The sequence below is a fragment of the Dendrobium catenatum genome, unplaced genomic scaffold (genome assembly GCF_001605985.2).
Source record: "Dendrobium catenatum unplaced genomic scaffold, ASM160598v2 original_scaffold_107050, whole genome shotgun sequence".
NCBI classification, from domain to species: domain Eukaryota; kingdom Viridiplantae; phylum Streptophyta; class Magnoliopsida; order Asparagales; family Orchidaceae; genus Dendrobium; species Dendrobium catenatum.
The window spans coordinates 122,204-140,580 of NW_021425485.1; the positions used below are offsets into that span (position 1 = coordinate 122,204).

Genomic DNA, 18,377 nt, shown 5'->3' on the forward strand with positions numbered 1-18,377 from the left:
AGAATTTTGTTTTTCTGAGCCCATGTGTTAATGTCTATGGGAGTTTTTTGCTTTCTAGATATCCAGTTTTTTGGTTTAGTTACAATTATGTTTTTGTTATGCTTGATCTGGTTAGAGCAGGGTTTTTGTACGCTCGAATGAGTTGTCCCATTTTTTTTGTTGGGAAGTTTTTGTAATCGTTAGATGTAATCGTTTCTCCTCTTTTATTTATTAATATACGGGCAAAGCCCAAATTTTCCTAAAAAAAAAAATGAAAGCTCTTGAGTAGAGGGGAAATCAGCTTTAATTCTTAGGAAGAAAACTCACTCATTATATATATATATATATAATTCAAAGCTAATTCTAATATTGCATTAAAATTATTAAATAAAAAATTTATAAGCTTCGCATTCGATTTTATATTTTCTAAAATTGCTGTGTTACAACAAAAATGTGGACATTCCCACAAAGATGCAATGTCATCGTGGCAAAGATGCAATGTCATTCTCTCTTTCATAAAAGATCAAACTTGAATATTATAACATGCCCAAGTAAAAGCAAACACTAATAAATGAATCACTCACAATATAAGATTGAAGGTGCATAAGCATTTATTAGTATTGTAATGATCATTCTTCAGCCTCTATTAGAAAAGAAATTTGTTTGAGAAAATTTTAAAGAAAAATAGCTTATAGATGCACTCTTAAGGAATTTTATGATACAATTATTTCAAATGTTATTTTCACTCATTTTTCCTCTGAAGCAAAATTAAGCAATTATTTCTTCATTTGACATTAGAAAAAGATCCATTCTCATCTATTAGACATCAACAGATAAGACTGATTAGTTTTCTGTATTTTTGTGAACAAGCTCCATATTTGATGTTTGTTATCTATCAAAACTAAAATTCAATAATCTCACTTCAATTACTTAGAATTGGCTTTACAAGCAAACCACCCAATACAGTAACAAACCGAAGATTTCCTCAGCCCTTTTGAAATTATCAAAACACCACTCAACCAATCCTCTCTAGGTCAAAGTTGAAAGCAAACCAAAGTACAAATCAAGTCTGATTTTTCTAGCGTCAAATAAGGATCTTCTTCCAAATGACATAAGTACATAACTGTTCCAAGAAATACTCCCATCACAAAACTACCGAAAAAAAAAATGAATATACAAGGACCAAAAGGCAAAGTCAATCATAGATTCTCTCTAAAGGAAAAAAAGCAAGTAGAAGCAATGGAAGATGAATTTCTTTCACAAAAAGCTCAGAAATTAAGTGAGCTATTACCAATAAATGATCAAATCGAAAAATTCAGATAGCTCCTCGAAACTAAATGAGAAAACTTTCACGATTGGATGACCAAACAAAATGAGAAAAGCTTTCGAGTTACTTCTAAGGCTAGAACGGCGTTGTCTTGCAATCAACAACATTTTCATGCTTGCAACAAGCTGTGACATTCTGTGATGTTGTCCTATAGAGCGGAAAGCGCCGAGCAACCTCAGCGTTGTGCGGGAAACTCAAACAGGTCCAAGTTCGTACGAAAGGGTGAGCGGCTGCATGAGTGTGGGGTAAGGCAACTAAAAATTTTTAGGATGGTCAATTTTCCCAAACTCCCCTCATTATAAATATTTTATTTTTTTTAGGGGGCAATTGCCCGTTGCCCCTCGGGCATTAAGATAGTTCCGCCTTGCTCTAAAGATCCAAGGACCCACAGTAGTGACTACTGAGCTAAGTGCGCAAGTTGGAGGTTACCCATGTATCTACAAAGCCAAGTGCAATAATTGGGGGTTATCTGTGTAGTCCTTGGGTTATGGCGACCCTCTCATTTGTTGGTTCGAACTCTTTTTTTTTTTTTTTTTTTGGGGGGGGGGAGGATTTCTGGACTATGCCATTTTATTAATAAAGAACCAACTACAAATAACAAAAAACAATGAAAAACTAAAAAGAAGAAACATAATAAAAAAGAAATTCCAAAAAGAGAACAATACTAGAGATAGAACTCAATGAAGAACTTTGAGAAATCAGGGAAAATGCACTGAAATCAAGGCAGTCGAAGAGAGAACCTAGGGGAACATATACTCTGGTTGCTTGAAGATCTTCCAAGAGGATTCATAGTCAAGCTAACATCATCGTTCAGGCAAAGCACGAAATCAAAGCCTGACAAAAGATTATATATTCAACTTGTCTTTGCTAGGCCACCAGCCAACCCAACATGGGACTGTAGAAGATGCAGCAAAAAAATTATCGAGATCTTCACTCAATACTGAGCATGCGCCACGGGCTTAGATTCTCTAACAGTAGGATCCCCTTTTTCCATTTAGCTATCTTGAATCTCACAGCTTTAGCTATTATTAGAACCCAAAGTGGAGAAGCACTTTGCCGAAGATTTGAATTTTCGGTTATTTCTTTCACACCAAATGTGATAAATAATTGCATTGAACAATAAAAGGGTGCAATTTTTTTCCTTATATTACCCGGTAAGCCACCAATAAACTCTAATGCCTAAGAGACATTAGGTCCTAATAGAAAATTTTGCATTTTAGGGATCAGCCGGATCAGTATATTAAAGGAATATTCACATTCAAAAAATAAGTGAGATATTGTCTAAGAATTATTAAAACAGAAATAGCAATGAGGGTTAGTAATAGCAATTCCTCTCCCAGATAACACATCCGCTGTTTCTAACCTATCCAAAAGAGCCATTCATGTATAAATAAAAAATCTGGGAGTGTTTTTTATGCCAGATAAGACATGACCAGTCAACTGGGACCTCATTCACAAAAAATTCCATGTAAAAATCTTTATAAGCAGCCTTCGGTTTACCATCCCAAACCAAAAAATTGGCCTGGTCATTTGCAAGAGCGATTCTACTAATGAATTCCCTGATTTTCACATAGATGGACTCCGGAATGCACCAAATTCCATTATAAATCCCTTTATCTATCGTGTCATTATCCTTATAGTGATTAAGCATAGGAAAATCAGGAAATCTATTCGAAATTTTATCTCTCAAACACCAATGATCCCAGATTATAGAAGCCGGACAATAACTTTGAGGGATAAACAAGAATTTGTTTCTCACCCGATTGGCAGTATCGCAAATATTTTTCCAAAAGTTGGTAGACTGAGCAGCATTATTCTTCCAAGGGGAAATACACTGGGCCAGCAGGAAGTCAGTAAGCGGGGACCTGATGTTGTAAATTCTACTTATTGTGCAGCAATTAAAAGCAAACCGCATAGCCAAAATGGAAGGGATACCCAGCCCACCGAAATAGTGAGGTTTACAAGTGTTCACCAAATAGATAATATGCAGGTGCTTTTCTTTGATGTCCCCGAAGTATAAAAATTTGGCACAAAATTTACCAATACACTTAATAACAGCTTTAGGAATAAAAATGGCTCGCACCCAATAAAGCACAGTATTAGAAATAGTGTATTTAATGTATTGCATCATGCCAGCTAGAGAGAGAGTTTTGGCTTTTTAACTGAAAGGAGGCTATTAACCAGTCTCTGCGCAAGTCTTAAGGAAATTTGGAGTGTGTTTAGAGAAAGTGATGATGCTCTTTTGACTATTAAGATGAAGACCAGAACTGTTAGAAAATTTCTTCAGAATATTGTTGAGATATATATAGTTGGACTCTATAGCATTGCCAAAAACCATGAGATCATCCGCATATAATAAGTGGGTAAGATGGTAATCACTTATAAAGATGCCCTCAAACCCTCCTAGCATTGGTTGATCTTCTAGTAGACAAGAAAAACTATCCACAATAATACAAAAGAGATAAGGGCTGAGAGGGAAACCCTGTCTAAGGCCCGAGGTAGACGAAAATTAGCCTTCTAATGACTAATTCAAGCAAATATAAAAGTTGACATTATAAATGCACGCCTTAATCCAATTAGTGAAAACATTCGGGAAATCCTTTTGAATCATTCTAGCAATGAGGATGTCCTTGGACATCGTGTCAAATGCCTTTTTAATATCGAGCTTGACACAAAAGAGCTTTCTTTTATTCGATTTAATGAAGAGATTCATAATTTTAGTAGCCAAAAGAGGATTGTCCGTGGCCAATCTATTGGGTATAAAAGCTGCTTGGCTCTTGTGTATGATAGCAGGCATAATCAGCTTCATACGGTCAGCTAGGATTTTGGCAATAACTTTGTAAAAGACGTTACAAAGGGCTATAGGTCTGAAATCTCCAATGCGATTAGCATGAGCAATATTATGAATAAGAACAAGCGTCGTAGCTATAGAACCCTTAGGAAGGTAACTCTTAGAGAGAAGAAGGATTGCACAGCCTTAAAAACCTTGTTGCCTATAATATGCCAACATTTTTTATAGAAATAAAAATTGAAACAGTCTGGACTAGGTGAAGAGTTTGAATGACCAGAGAACACCGCAGCTTTAACTTCTTCAAAGGTTACAGGCTTGATGAGGCAGTCAGCTAAATGGGTCGGTATACTAGAGCCTTTTGGGAATTGACTGATATCAATAGTAAAAGAGTTTGGTTGGTTGAGTAAGCCCTTGAAGTGTTGGATAATATCTAGGATTTTAGAGTCATGTTCTTTAGGGCATCCAAGGAGAGCACCCACAATAGTGTTATTGTTACCGGCTTTCCTCCTATGAATCCTAGCATATGAAAATTTCAAATCTTCTTCCCCGTGTAAGAGCCATTTGGCTTTAGCTCGCTGGATCATCCAAGAGGACCAAATGGAGTTATAATGAACCAGCTTGGAATTAATGCTATTTAGTTTGGTGCAAAGCTCAAAGTTGAGGGGATCTATGTCCAGAAGCAACTGACATTCCAACTATTGATTGGTAAGCAAATCAATCATAGGCATAATGGTGTATTAGAAGACTGCCAGTTGCATTTCTTTATCAGTCCTTTGAATTTTTTTAGCTTGTTATAGAAACAAGTAATAGGATTTCCCACAAACGGTGAGGCAAAGACGTCTATGAGAAAATTCCAGAATTCATGATATCAAGTCCAATGGTTTTTAAACATAAAATGATGAAATGTTTTCCTTTGCTCACCACCAGATATGAAAAGAGGAGAGTGATCTAAGATAGAGGAACTGAGAACTTTGTATGAGGAATTTGGAAAGGTAGTGATCCATTCTCATTGACCAGGGCTCTATCAAGTTTGATACTAATAGGATTTTCACTTCTCTGATTATGCCAAGTATAAAAAATGGCCGTAGAGGTAAGGTCAGTTAGTGCAGTATCAAAAATTAGAGAATTGAATTGACCTAGCCTAGCTTCTGGGATCAGGTTCCCACCAGCTTTCTCAGAACTATAACGGCAGCAATTAAAATCACCAGCAACGAACCACGAGAGTTCGTTTAAGGGTTTTAATATCAACCCATAATCTAGTTCTCTCATCATGAGAGTTGGAAGCATATATAATAGTGAGCATAATAGGATGATGAGATGTCATAATGAGCTTGCCAGAAATCATCTGATTTGAGAAGAAAAAAGGATCGAACTTAATTTTATCTGGATTCCACTTGACCCAGATCCTACCCAGGCAAGCAAGATGAAAATTATTACAGCTATGCTCGTTAGCAAAGATCTCATGATAGGAGAAGAACCAAGAGTCATTTAAATTAGGAAGAAGAATTCTATTCTCCAAAAGCTCCAAAAGACAAACCATATCCAGCATATGGTCATTAACCAACTTTCTAACACTTTTCACTTTATCAGGGTAGTTGAAGCCTCTAATATTCCACGCAGCAAAGGGTGGAATCAACATCAGGATTTGGAGTGATTTCTCCTTTTGGAGCATTTTCCTCTCGTGCTAACTTATTTTAAGCGCCCTTATCAGAAGGGACTTGAGATTTTGTTTGATTTAAAATTCTGGGATGAGTCTCGAAGGTAAAGGGAGGGTCGGAGGATGAAGGGTTCAATTGAACTATCTTGGGATGAGAAGTAGTTTATTTTTCTTTGGAAGAGATCACTACTTCCGGATCAGAATATCTTGCAAAACAAAGAATTTGTTAGTAGCCTGGACTTTGGGAGAAATTATTTTCGAGGCGGGAGAGTGAGGGTTAGAGGCTTCCGTAGAGGAGAAATCCTCATTGGGAGAGTTGAGGTTAGGGATGTTAGGAGTATTATGTGGGATTTTTTGAGTTACTTCCAAAGGCATTTGCAATTGATTGTGACCATTACCAGGGGTGGGTAAGATCCATTTATGGTCCATGGGATCCTTTCTAGGTTTGCAGCTTGAACTACACCCACGGGTAGGTTTATGGGGAATTTGGGGTTGTGGTTGGGGATTAGGATTTTTAGGGCAATTAGAAGTCGAGTGAATAAACGAAGAGCAACATTGACAGGACGACGATTTCCATTCATATTAGATTTTAAGATTGAAGACTTTCCCTTCTACCAGGATAGGGACGAATTCCGGGTATGTGGCGGTTGAATCAACTTGCACGCATACTCTAGCGTAAGTGAGAAGAGACTTGGAGGCCGTAAGCTCGTCAACAGCTAGAGGAATTCCTATTTTTGTCGCAATTTTAGATATTCCAGTCGGGGTCCAGCAACAAAGAGGAAGATCATGAATTTTAATCCATATGGGGACCGAGGTGAACTCCTCCCTCTTATGGTTAAAAAGTGGCGACCATTTATGCAAGTTGAACGGTTCACCCAAACTAAACCATACCCCTTTGTTCCAAACATATTTGAGATCTTTAACATAAGAGAACTTAAACAGGAAGAAAGCATCGCTAAGAGATATCATTTTAAAACTACCTTTAAGCTTCCATATCTTGTTCACCGCAGCAAGCAATGAGCCATAGTATGGATGCTTACCAAGCGAGATCCCACTAGCGCTTGGTTCCATTCGAGAGATGCATCAACAACTTCCTCACGCAGGAAGGGAATAATCTCCTCCGGAGTCGGTAGAGCAAAGATAGCAAACTTATTAGGGTTAGGGTTATCAGCAATGATGCGAGTCCAAGGAAGGGGGTTTTGCGAGGGAGCCGAAGGGGGTTTGGGTTGCATGTGAAGAGGGGGAATTTGCTAAGGGAAGTGGAGGAAAAACGGCGGTGGAGAGGGAGGGATCCACTCCACCGGCACTAAAGAGAACAAAGGTTGTAGGCGGCGCAGAACGAGAGAACCCTAGAGCGCAGGAATGCCTCATTAAACCCGCATATTTAAACGTGAACATTGACCGATGTGCCCTTGATTTTAAATTAGTAATTTTGTTTTCTGACAAGAGCTTGTCTAGCAGTAGCGGCGACGAATTTGTGGAGGATTGCATTAACAAAAGCAGATTTGCTTGACTGTTTGCCAGGAAGTACCGCAAGGGAGTTGGTGGCTACCTGGTTAGCACGAAGTTGCAGAGCTTTGGCACTTGGCTTAAATAACAGATGGCGAAGCACCTAGCAATGAAATATTTGAGGCCCCCAAAATAAGTTATTAGTAGCCTTGAATCAAGAAGCATTCCGCCAAATTGTTTACCCTATTTTACTTTCACTTCGTTTAAACCGTGTTATAACCTTGTTCCTTCCGACAGAACTAATTGAACTGATCTGTTTGATTCCAAACAAGGTGTATATGCTTTCAGAGAGCTTAGAAAATCATAGCACTTCAATGAAATTCCAATATGAATATGAGGTTGTGACTTGCAACGAAACGTCAACCAATCTAACATTTTAATTTAAATATGGAAAAAAGGTATTAAAACGACATGACAATTCTCATATCATTTAAAAAGCAATGTAAGAAACCTTAGTTGGTCTTGGACAGCAGAAGGCATAAGGTGGGAGATGCCCAACCATCTTAAATTTTGGGTTATAATCTTGATTCATGTAACGTCATCATCCGCTGTAATAGATGGGACTTAAGCTTAGGCTTTATCCTGCTTGTCAGTTACAAGGGGGAGCATCTCCATTTTAGTTCGAGGGTTGCATGGAGTTCGGGGTGTTCCTGGCTGTTGCTGAGATAGTTTATGCCTTACATACCCATAAAATGTGCAACCTGAGAGCGTCACAACACAGCCGACAGCATTCATGGCAGAAATTGGGTTTCTGAAGATTAACCATGAAATCAAAATAGCAACGGCAACCTGAGTACAGAATAAAAATAGATAAAAATATTAGTCAAGTACAAAACATTGGAGATTAGGGATTGTCAAAGGCACTACCAATGCATGGAGATTACCTTCAGATTCCCAGCAACATTGAAGGTGACTGCATTGGTGGAATGGATCACATAAAAGATTGAGAAGTTGAGACAAAAGGCTAATATGCCTGAGGTAAGAATAATGATTATTGCCGAATGAATAGATGGGTGGGTGTAGAACCAGTTGATTGCCCCGCTTCCTTCAAGCACCACCGCTGGCAGCGCTAATATCATGGTTGCAAAGGGTGCCATGTAGTACACCGTGTTTATGCTGAATAATACAAGTGAAATAAATTAGTACAGATTGTGGGTCAAAGGCAGGTAATAATATGCGATGAGTTGTTAGATCCAAAATGCATCTTTCACATAAAAGCAGGTCATATTCTAAGATCCTATATTTAATCATGTCTCGAGTCATTGAGAAGATGTAACAATTTATTCGATTAGATACCACTACAATCAAGAATGAGTAGGAATCAAGATTTAAAATTACGCAATTGGGTATTGATGCGTTTTTCGTTCGTAAGGCGAGACGTAAGTCTCAAGGCGTTTTGAAGCGTAAGCCTCAAAATCTAAAAATTGTGTATAACAAAAAAAATAAAAGTTATACCCAAATAATATGTTAAAGGATAACATATTAACTTTCTACTGAACCATTATGTAACAAATTTATATATATATGAAACAACAAATTGCACAAAATGTAAAGTGACAAGTAATAAATTATGTGAAATAGAATTGAAATCCAAATATTACAAAAGAAAAACAACATAAAATATATGAATTGCAAAAACGTATCATATAACATCAAGTTTAGCTCTAAATTTATTCTTTTCTCAGTTCCCTACTAATTTACATTTAACTACTAAAGAAAGCTGAAATAATTGGCAATAACACAAAAATCATCTGGACTGTCATTATTAAGGGTATTTTTATTTGAGTCATTGTCATAACAAATTGGTCTCTCTCCTGCCTCATCCTGTAGAGTCCAATACCTCTCAATCTGCTTCTTTATTTATTTCAGTTATATCCATCTTTCATAAATGTTTATCATCAACATAAAGATAAGATTAATACTCCAAAAATTTTAAAGGAAATTATAGTGTCATGCAGATTTCAAGTGATCCTCAGCGGAGGCTAACACGGTGGTGGCTACGGCAAAGGAGATAAACTGGAGGTCAAGACAATTTAGATGAAGTTGTTGTGGCATGGAAGTGCAAGAAGACATGCTTTTTTTGGGCTTTTGTATAGGATTTGTCTAAGTTTTAAATAAAAAACATAAATAAATAGAGCGAGGCGTATGCCTCATGCCAGCGAGGCGACGCATGCCTCATGGTGGACCTTAGTCAAGATGAGGCGTAAGTCTCATAAAAAAAGCTTGAGGCATAAGCCTCGAGGCGTTTTACAATAGAATTGCGCTGAGGCGGGCCTTAAGAAAAGCCTCGTATTGCGCAATTTTAAAAAATGGTAGGAAGAATGGGTCAGAAATATAGAAGAGCATTCCAAATATGACAATGCATACATCCAAGTATATCACGAAAAAGGGAAAGCACATTATGCAAGCCATGATCCTCACTACCAGGCCACCGAAGGTCCCAACAGTAGTTTCAGCCCAGCCGCAGGATTCAAACAGCAGGAATTAACTTTATTAATATTTAATTCACTCTTTTTTGTATTACTTTCTTCATTTCAATTAGTAGGCTCAAACAGGTTCATCCATTAAGAAAACTGAGGTTTTAAATAGTCATGCTGTAATAATTTCAATAAGACATACAAAATCTATTTTCCTCTTTTCCTAACTCTTTTCTAGGAGTTTTTCCCTACTCCAAAGGTGTCTCCTACGCTTCTTGATACACAAGTATATCAACTGGCTCATCATTCAAGATGAAGAATTCAGATTTAGCTGCAACTTGCACAGAATGCAGTCCAATCAAAACATGCAGTCCTCAAAATTTCAGAAATCTTTACAGCAAGCTGATGCCAATTCACCACGATCGCAACTACCTTACAAAGATTTCAATTATTCGTGGATTTCGTGGATAAACACCTCAATAGTCTTTGCACCGACCGGTCTTTCAGTTCCAGCCACCAAGAAACCACACCCATCACCGGCATTCCTGGTTATGCAGCCAAAAATTTGTAGCAGCAATCTCCACCCAACAATGCAAGTGTTTCATTTGTTAAAACAATGAAAATCGAACTCCCTCAATTTAACGGTTCCAATGTAGAAACATGGATCTATAAAGAATATGAATAATTCGTTTTTCATATCGTATAGCTTATTTTCATCTTGAAAGCCCCAGAGCCACTTTGTATCAATGACTACGAATGAAAGGCCATAATACTTCTTGGCCCGAATTCATGCTTTCTTTATAACAATATTTTGATATTTCTTCTTACAAAGGCCTACATGATAACCTTTCCAAATTAACCCAACAAACTTCTATTCTTGAATACCAAACGGCTTTCGAAAAGCTTGCTTTTAAAGTTCTAAAATTATTCGAACCAACTCTCATTAGTTATTTTATTTCCGATCATAAATAAGAATTGCATAGAGAACTTTTGCCAGCAAAATGAATTACTCTCTTAGATGCGATGGAACAATCTCATCATCACAAATTTAAATTTCAAATTTCTCTATTCATATTTTCCTAACAATGGCGGAAGCGGAAATCACTTCCTGTCCTTTCCACTACCAAGCCTCCACCGCCTAACCTCCCCCCCCCCCCCCCCCCCCCCCCTCCCCCTCCGCCACTGCCTTAATCACCCAGCTTCCCACATGCCAAAGCACCCACACTTCCTATTCAAAAGCTTTTAGAAGCTAAAATTCAATATAGTCGTGACAAAGGTTTGTATTGTAATTGACACTAATTTGAATCCCAATACCATTATCCGAATAGATTTTATTTTCTATTAGGCACGCATGGCCCAAATTCTCCTAGAGATCCTATCCCTCCTACTATCAACCTTGGTATTCAAGAGCTATCTTCGAAAAAAAGCCTCAATGCACTAGCCAACCAACTCAATCCATACACATTCCATTTGACATGCTATATTAACTAGTGGAATGCTCGTATTTTAAATGATATTGGTAGCACTCATAATGTTATTCAAGATAACCTCATCCAACACCTCGGTCTCCAACCACAACCGATTAAACAATTTAAGGAATCTGTGGGCAATGAAAATTTATTACTATGCAAGTCTCGCAATTATGATGCAAGGGTATCATGTCATCTTAGATTTATTTATTCTATTTATTCATGATGCAAGGGTATCATGTCATCTTAAATTCATAGCATCTGCTGGCTTTCTCTAACCTCTTCCAGTGTCCTCATAGTTTTGAGGATTTATGCATGAATTTCATCACTAGCCCGCCCAACTCCAAAGGGTACATTTCTATTATTGTAGTCAATGATCATCTCTCCAAATGCACTCACTATGAACCATTACTTGCTAATTATATTGCCTCCAGAGTTGTCGATTTACTTATAATTATGGTCATCCATTTAAATGGTTTTCCTAAACCCATAGTGCCAAATGAGCATCTTTTTAAGTAGTTTATGGCGATAACTTTTTACATTAAGTAGTACCACACTTTATTACAGTACTTCTTACCATTCTCAAATGGATGGCCTAGCCGAAGTTCTCAATCGGTATTTAGAGCAATATAAGCATACATATACTTCTACTACTCCTCGATTATGGTATTTCTATTTTTTTTATGTCAGCAAAGGGATGTTACAAAACTACATTTCATATAGCTATACAAATGTCTCCTTGCCAGGCTCTCTATGGTCGATTGCATCTATCATCCCTTCTTATGTCTTTGGCACATCAAACATTATGGTGATTGATACTATTTTGCATGATTGAGACACTGCTAAAGACACTAGACCAAAATATGTATCAGGCTTAGCACATAATGAAGGTCATGGTTGACCATCATATATGTGATGTCCACTTGGCCATTGGTGATTGGGTTCTAGTTAAACTGTAATCTTTTTTACAATCATCCCTGATTAACCACACATTCAAAGTTGGAAAAGTGTTGTTTAGGACCTTCTCAGGTTCATTCTATTATTAGCCCACAGCCTCACACATCGAGATGCAAGATTCATCTCGTCTTCCATATTTTTATCATCAAAGCTATAGGTGATCCTTCAGTATCACCAATTTCACTAGCATGTTTTATCTACAAGTAGCCCCTTAGTTTGCCAAATGCAAACCTAGCTTCCAGCCTCATCCAAAATCGAGGGCCATTCTCAACATCAATTTCTTTTACAATGGACATTAGCAAGCTCGAAACATGCTTCATGGGAGAACTTTACAGCTCTTTTGCACTTCATTTATATCTATCAACCTAGAAGACAAAGCTGTTTTTCATGACGACGGAAATATTAAGCAACAATATATATACTCGCTTAGATTCAGCTGCAATCAAGAATAAGTGGGAAGATTGGATCACAAATACGAAAGAACATTCAAAAGATAACATTACACACATCCGAGTATATAGCTGAAGCAAGAAAGCACCTAATGCAAGCCAGGACCCTCACAATGAGACCACTGAAGGTCCCAGTAGCAGTTTCCGTAGTTTCAGCCTAGCTGCAAGGTGCAAATAACAGGAATTCGCTTTTATTAATATTTAATTAATTCTTTTTTGTATTTACTTTGTTGAGGATTCAGCAATTTGAAAGGTGACTGCTACGCCTTGCCCGAGTATATTTGTCATTAATTTCCTAGAGAAAGATCCACTAATTTCAGAGAGAAACATCTCCCAGATAAAAACCCATTCTTGCCCAAGCATATTGACCAAAAACACTAAATCGTTTTCAACTATGTACCATTAACAAAAAGTTAAATGACTACAACAATTACTGCTAAATAGGAAACTTTAAACCACTAAATTCATAAGATTCTATAAATAAATGCAATGGCCTCGATAAAATAAAATAAAAGGGAAAGGGAAATCAGTTTCAAGGTACGGGCCATCTCACCGTTTTCGGGGGTTTGCATTCTACCCCTTGGTGGTAAATTTTACGTTTTCTGAAATTAGATAAAATATGAAATATAATGGCAAGAGGTCTACATCATGCCAAACTTTCAAATTTAATAAAAATATTTCAACCACTAACATGAAATTATTAATCACACGTATTCGTAAAATATTTCAACCACTTAACACAAGACAGATCCTTCTAGTTAAAGACTGGAAAAAATGGACAAATCCCCTAAAAGAACATTTTCAGCAGTTGCCACGAAGCATGTAGCCAAGCAAAATTACCCACCAAAATTGATATTTTAAGTCTTATTTTTGTAAATAAAAAAAATATGAATTAAAAAAAAAAATCAGATGTTCTAATCCCCTAACCCGAAGGTCTGTTACTGTATTTAAAGTTCTGAATAAGTTAAAAATATGCAGTAGAAACGCCTACTGGCCTAAGAAGTTTTCCAAATTCTTACGATTTAGACATCACACAATAAGTTAGAACAAAAAAAAGAAAGAATGAAAGAAGAACTCACAAAAAAGATTGCAGCAGCAAAATATCTTAAGATCTAACGATTACTAACGTTGACCTATTACGAAATCATGCAAACAGAAACCTATTGATTGTGTACTGCTATTTTTGGCAACTTTGATCTTTTTTAGGCAAAAATTAAAGAAAAAACGTCGAAATTCAAAACTTGAAAAATCATACATTTTATAGCTTTATACAAGGAATAACATGTAGAAATTCAGAAGCTTGAAAAACCATACAATTAATTGAAATTATCACTAGCGTAGATGTAGATATCTGGATTGCATTAAACTTGACAAAAATCAATCAAGCACAAATAAATAATAAGATTTTAGCAAATAGAAATAAAGTAAAAGGAGAAGAAATAACGAAATCAATCCTTTTACTTGTATAAAAAAATAATCTCTCTTTAGAACCTTCTGTCTACAACTTGATTAAGTAGAAAACTAGAAAGATGATATGAAAAAGAAACCCAACCTGAAATTTATCCAAAAAAAACTGTTGATTGATTTTTAAAATGCCCCAAGCTTCCCTTCTATAATCACAATTCTCTTAAACTTACAAATAAAAATAGAGAGCAAATACTAATCAACAACAGAATTAAACTGAAACCCGCAGGTTATCCACATAAATAAGAGCCAGGAAATATCATCAAAAGCAGCACAGATCTCACAAGCACAAAATGTCATAGGAAAAACATACCACAAGGAACACAATCACCGTCCAAAGTAAGAAGAAAAATAGCCATACAACCAGCACCAAAGCACTCAAAAACCACCAAAAATGCAGTATAAAGCCAATTCCACAACAAAGAAGTTTTACGTCCATATGTCCAACTGTTAAAATTTTAACTTCGAAAAATTATTCAAATAATATTTATGAAATCTATTTGAACATAACTATGGCATCTCCTATAGAGAAATCACTTGCGGAGAAGATTTTTGCTTTATAAGGCACTTCTTAGTAGCTTCATAAACAGTATTCACTAGTTTTACAAAGTATTTCATTTCCAATAATAGCTTCTTAAACAAAATTAATAGAGAAGTTTGAGAGTGGTGCAAACTATGTTAAATGTGAGTTTTGAAGTTGATGTAAGAAAATAATTAGAGATTAATGAAAGATAAAAAAAGAAAGAAAGACATTGATTTGGTTCAATGCATGGCCTCCTCCATAAATGTTGTATGATCATAATTTATCTATGATGCACCGACACTTCTCCTCAAAGAGGCGTGCAGTGTCCAACACCATATCCGACACGACACTCGTCCGACACTCCTCCGACACGTGTGATTAATAATTTCTTAATATTCTTTAAATGCACCCATCTAATCCTAAAATAAGCTATATTTTTTTTATTTTATATACCTTCATCTTAAAATCTAAAACCAATAAACGATGTTGGTTATATAAACTTACACTCAAAAAAACTTTACAATCTTTGCAATCTAAACGATCTATTTTTCTTATAAGAAAAAAACTAATCATAGTTTTAGAATATACATTCTAACAATTCATGAGATGTTCATCTCATTTCTTAAATAAGATATGAATTTGCAACAAGCTTTGGGTATTATAGAGTCTCTTATCCAAGATGCAATATTATTCCACATGATAAATCTCATGAATTGCAATCTTTCCACAAAGGAAAAGGAGCTTAGCCTTCCAACCTTCAAGATGATTGATAATTTTTTGCATGAGAGGGTAAAAGTCAAATATATGTGCCCTTTTGATAGAAATAGGAATGTCAAGATAGGTCATCTTGTTACCCGTGAGCTGAACATTAAGGGCCTCACATATATCCTCAGCATAATTGTTTGATGATAAAATGGTATGCCTTTTGGTGTGATTGATTTGTAAACAAGAAATATTAGAAAAAGTGGTAATGATGCTACTTAATGAAGAACCATTTTGCACATTTTCTTTTCCAAGAATAAGAAAATCATCAGTATATAACAAGTAAGAGATTTGCTTATCATTCACCTTTAGAACCTCAAATACCCTCTCGGTCGAAGACGAGTCAATTATGCAAAATAGGGCATCCATCACTACAGATCCTTAAAGACTTAAATATAAGCATTATTAGCTCCGTTCTTTTCTAAAACTCTCCAAAGCATTTATCTTGAAATTTTATCATATGGTTTCTCTAAATTAATAAATATCATATATAGATCCTCATTCTTTCTATACCTATCCATCAACCCTCTCAATAAATGTATAGCTTCCGTAGTAGACCTACCCAGCATGAATCATATGAGGAAATTTTATATTACATCATAACCTATGCTCAATAACTCTCTCTCACACAATTCTAATATATAAAACATTAGTTTAATTCCTCTATAATTTGCACACTCTAGTGTATCATTTTTATTCTTAAAAATATGAATCAACACACTCCTCCACTCATCTGGCATCATCGTTTTAATCTTCAAAATAATATTGAAATTTTTCGTAAGCCAAAAAATTCCTTCATCTCCTAAGCAATTCCACACCTCTATTGAAATATCATCAAGTTCAACATCTTTTCCACACTTAATTTTCTTGAAAGTTTCTCTAACTTTGGTTTTACTAATACAATGTTAAAAACGAAAAAAAAAATTATTTTCATTTACGATACTAAGGTCACTAAATTCAATTTTATTCTCATAATCTTCATTAAAATACTTATCAAAATATCTCATCCATCATTGTTAAATATCCTCTTCTAATAAAAATATTTTTTTATCTTCATCCTAATGCACTTCACTTGAACAAAATCCTTACTTCCACTATCTCTTTGCTTAGCTAACTTGTGCATCATCTTTCACCCTCCTTATTGAATAAATCATTAAAAATTAAATTCTTTGCATCAAATGTTATTTTCTTAGACTCCTTACGGGCCCCCCTTTATATTTTTCTCAATTTTTCAAGCTTTTACATCTAAACCAATTTTTATAACAAAACTTCTTTTTTTATCTAATCTTGTACATTTTGATTCGACCATCAACTATTCTTTCATTTTAATACCCCAAACGCACCTTTGCGTTATTATTAATATCACTGGCTACTTTTTACCACATAGCATTTGCTTCATATGAATAGTCAAAATCTTCAGATATTGAATCTTACTCAAAAATATTTGTATTGGTGTTCTTTAAATGCCCTCATATAATCCTAAGACAACATGTTATTTTATTTTTCATATTCTAACCCTTCATCTTAAAGTCCAAAACTAACAAGTATTGTTGGGTACATAAACTTTCACTTGGAATAATTTTATAATCTAAATGATCTGTTTTTCTTATAAAAAATAATCAGTCTGAGTTTTAATATATCAATTCTTATAAGTGATGAGATGTTTCTCTTTTTTCTTAAATAATATATCAGCAATTACAAAATCATATGCTAAAGCAAAATCTAATATAGTCATACCACCTCCATTAGATGCTCCAAACTCAAAACCACTATGAATGTTCTTAAAATCTTCCACCACTATACCAACCTATTCATTTAAATCTACTCCAATAAAAATTCTTTTTTCAAGTGGTCCTTTATATTAGTCCTTCAAAATTATTCCAAATTTTTTATTTTGAATATATATCCAAACATGCTTAAAGAGTATCAGCAATTATAATATTAATAATCATAGTATCAACAACAATTTTTAAAGTTATAATTATATCTCCAAGTTAATTAATTTTTACAACATTATTCTTCAAACACTTATATATAATCACACATACATTATTTCTAATATGACTATAACCTGAATACCATATTTGAAGTCCTAAACTATCAATCTCTTCAGCATTCTCTAGAACTCATTTAATTTCCTGAATACATAAAATTCTTATCTTCCTATGAATCATAATATCTATTAATTCATTGATTTTCCTGCAAAAGAACCTATATTCAAGGTTCATGTCCTAATTTTTGCTTTATAGACTAGATTCTTTGCTCGCATCCGTTTATGATGTGGGAACCCTTATTTAACATTACACCCAAGAGTCAGTGCAACAGCCCTTGCACATTTCTAGCTATATTTTGACCATGCAGTTCATAGCTTTCAAGGAATGCCTTATCATTTACACAATATACTAAAAAATTTATGTCATGATTATTCAATAAGTTTTATGTTGCTTGTCAACTATCTAATACAACTCTCCACTTTTTTCATCATGAGCTTAAGCCCTATCAACGACAATACTTTTTATAGAGTCCATAACCTTAATACATTTTAAGATTAGCTTTGATAAATAAATAATTTTTTGAATGGAATGGAATGACCAACTTCTAAAGAACCAAATTGGCCATAGCGCAACTATTAAGTCATGTTAAGATCTATCGTAACACAATATTAGAAAAGCAAGAAAGAATCAGAAGGCATGTTCTTATTTGGATAAAGATGAGAGAAACAACACAAAACATTATCCCGAGCTCCATAAAAAAAGTTCTTCACAACCAATTAATTTCTCTTAGGGAAAGAAGTACGAATGCAATTAGCATCTAAATACATCTGAGAATCTTATATCAATGATCGACAACTTACCAACACAATTTGCTAATCTAATATATGAAATGAGATAAAAATTATGGATTCTCAACTCTTCAAGGAGATTTTTTTTTTTGTTGATTGAAAAACAAAACACTAGAGCTTTTAAATCTAAGTTTATAGATTATTCTAGTCCTCACCAATCTAACCTTCCATCTCCACCGCTACTCCAACAACCCTTGAAATTTTAAACTCTTAAACATCCCCATAATTAAG

At 35.1% G+C, this 18,377-nt stretch overlaps 1 protein-coding gene across 1 annotated transcript in view; it reads right to left on the bottom strand.

The window, feature by feature from the left end:
* Positions 1–7,567: 7,567 nt before the first annotated feature.
* LOC110107719 (UDP-galactose transporter 1) overlaps positions 7,568–18,377 on the bottom strand; it is a 61,562-nt gene continuing 50,752 nt past the window's right edge. The window contains exons 4-5 of the mRNA XM_020838073.2: positions 8,148–8,379; positions 7,568–8,052 (exon numbers count right to left, since the gene is read on the bottom strand). Of these exons, the coding sequence (XP_020693732.1) occupies positions 7,834–8,052; positions 8,148–8,379 (451 nt within the window). The 3' untranslated portion in view covers positions 7,568–7,833. The remainder of the gene's footprint in view (positions 8,053–8,147; positions 8,380–18,377) is intronic.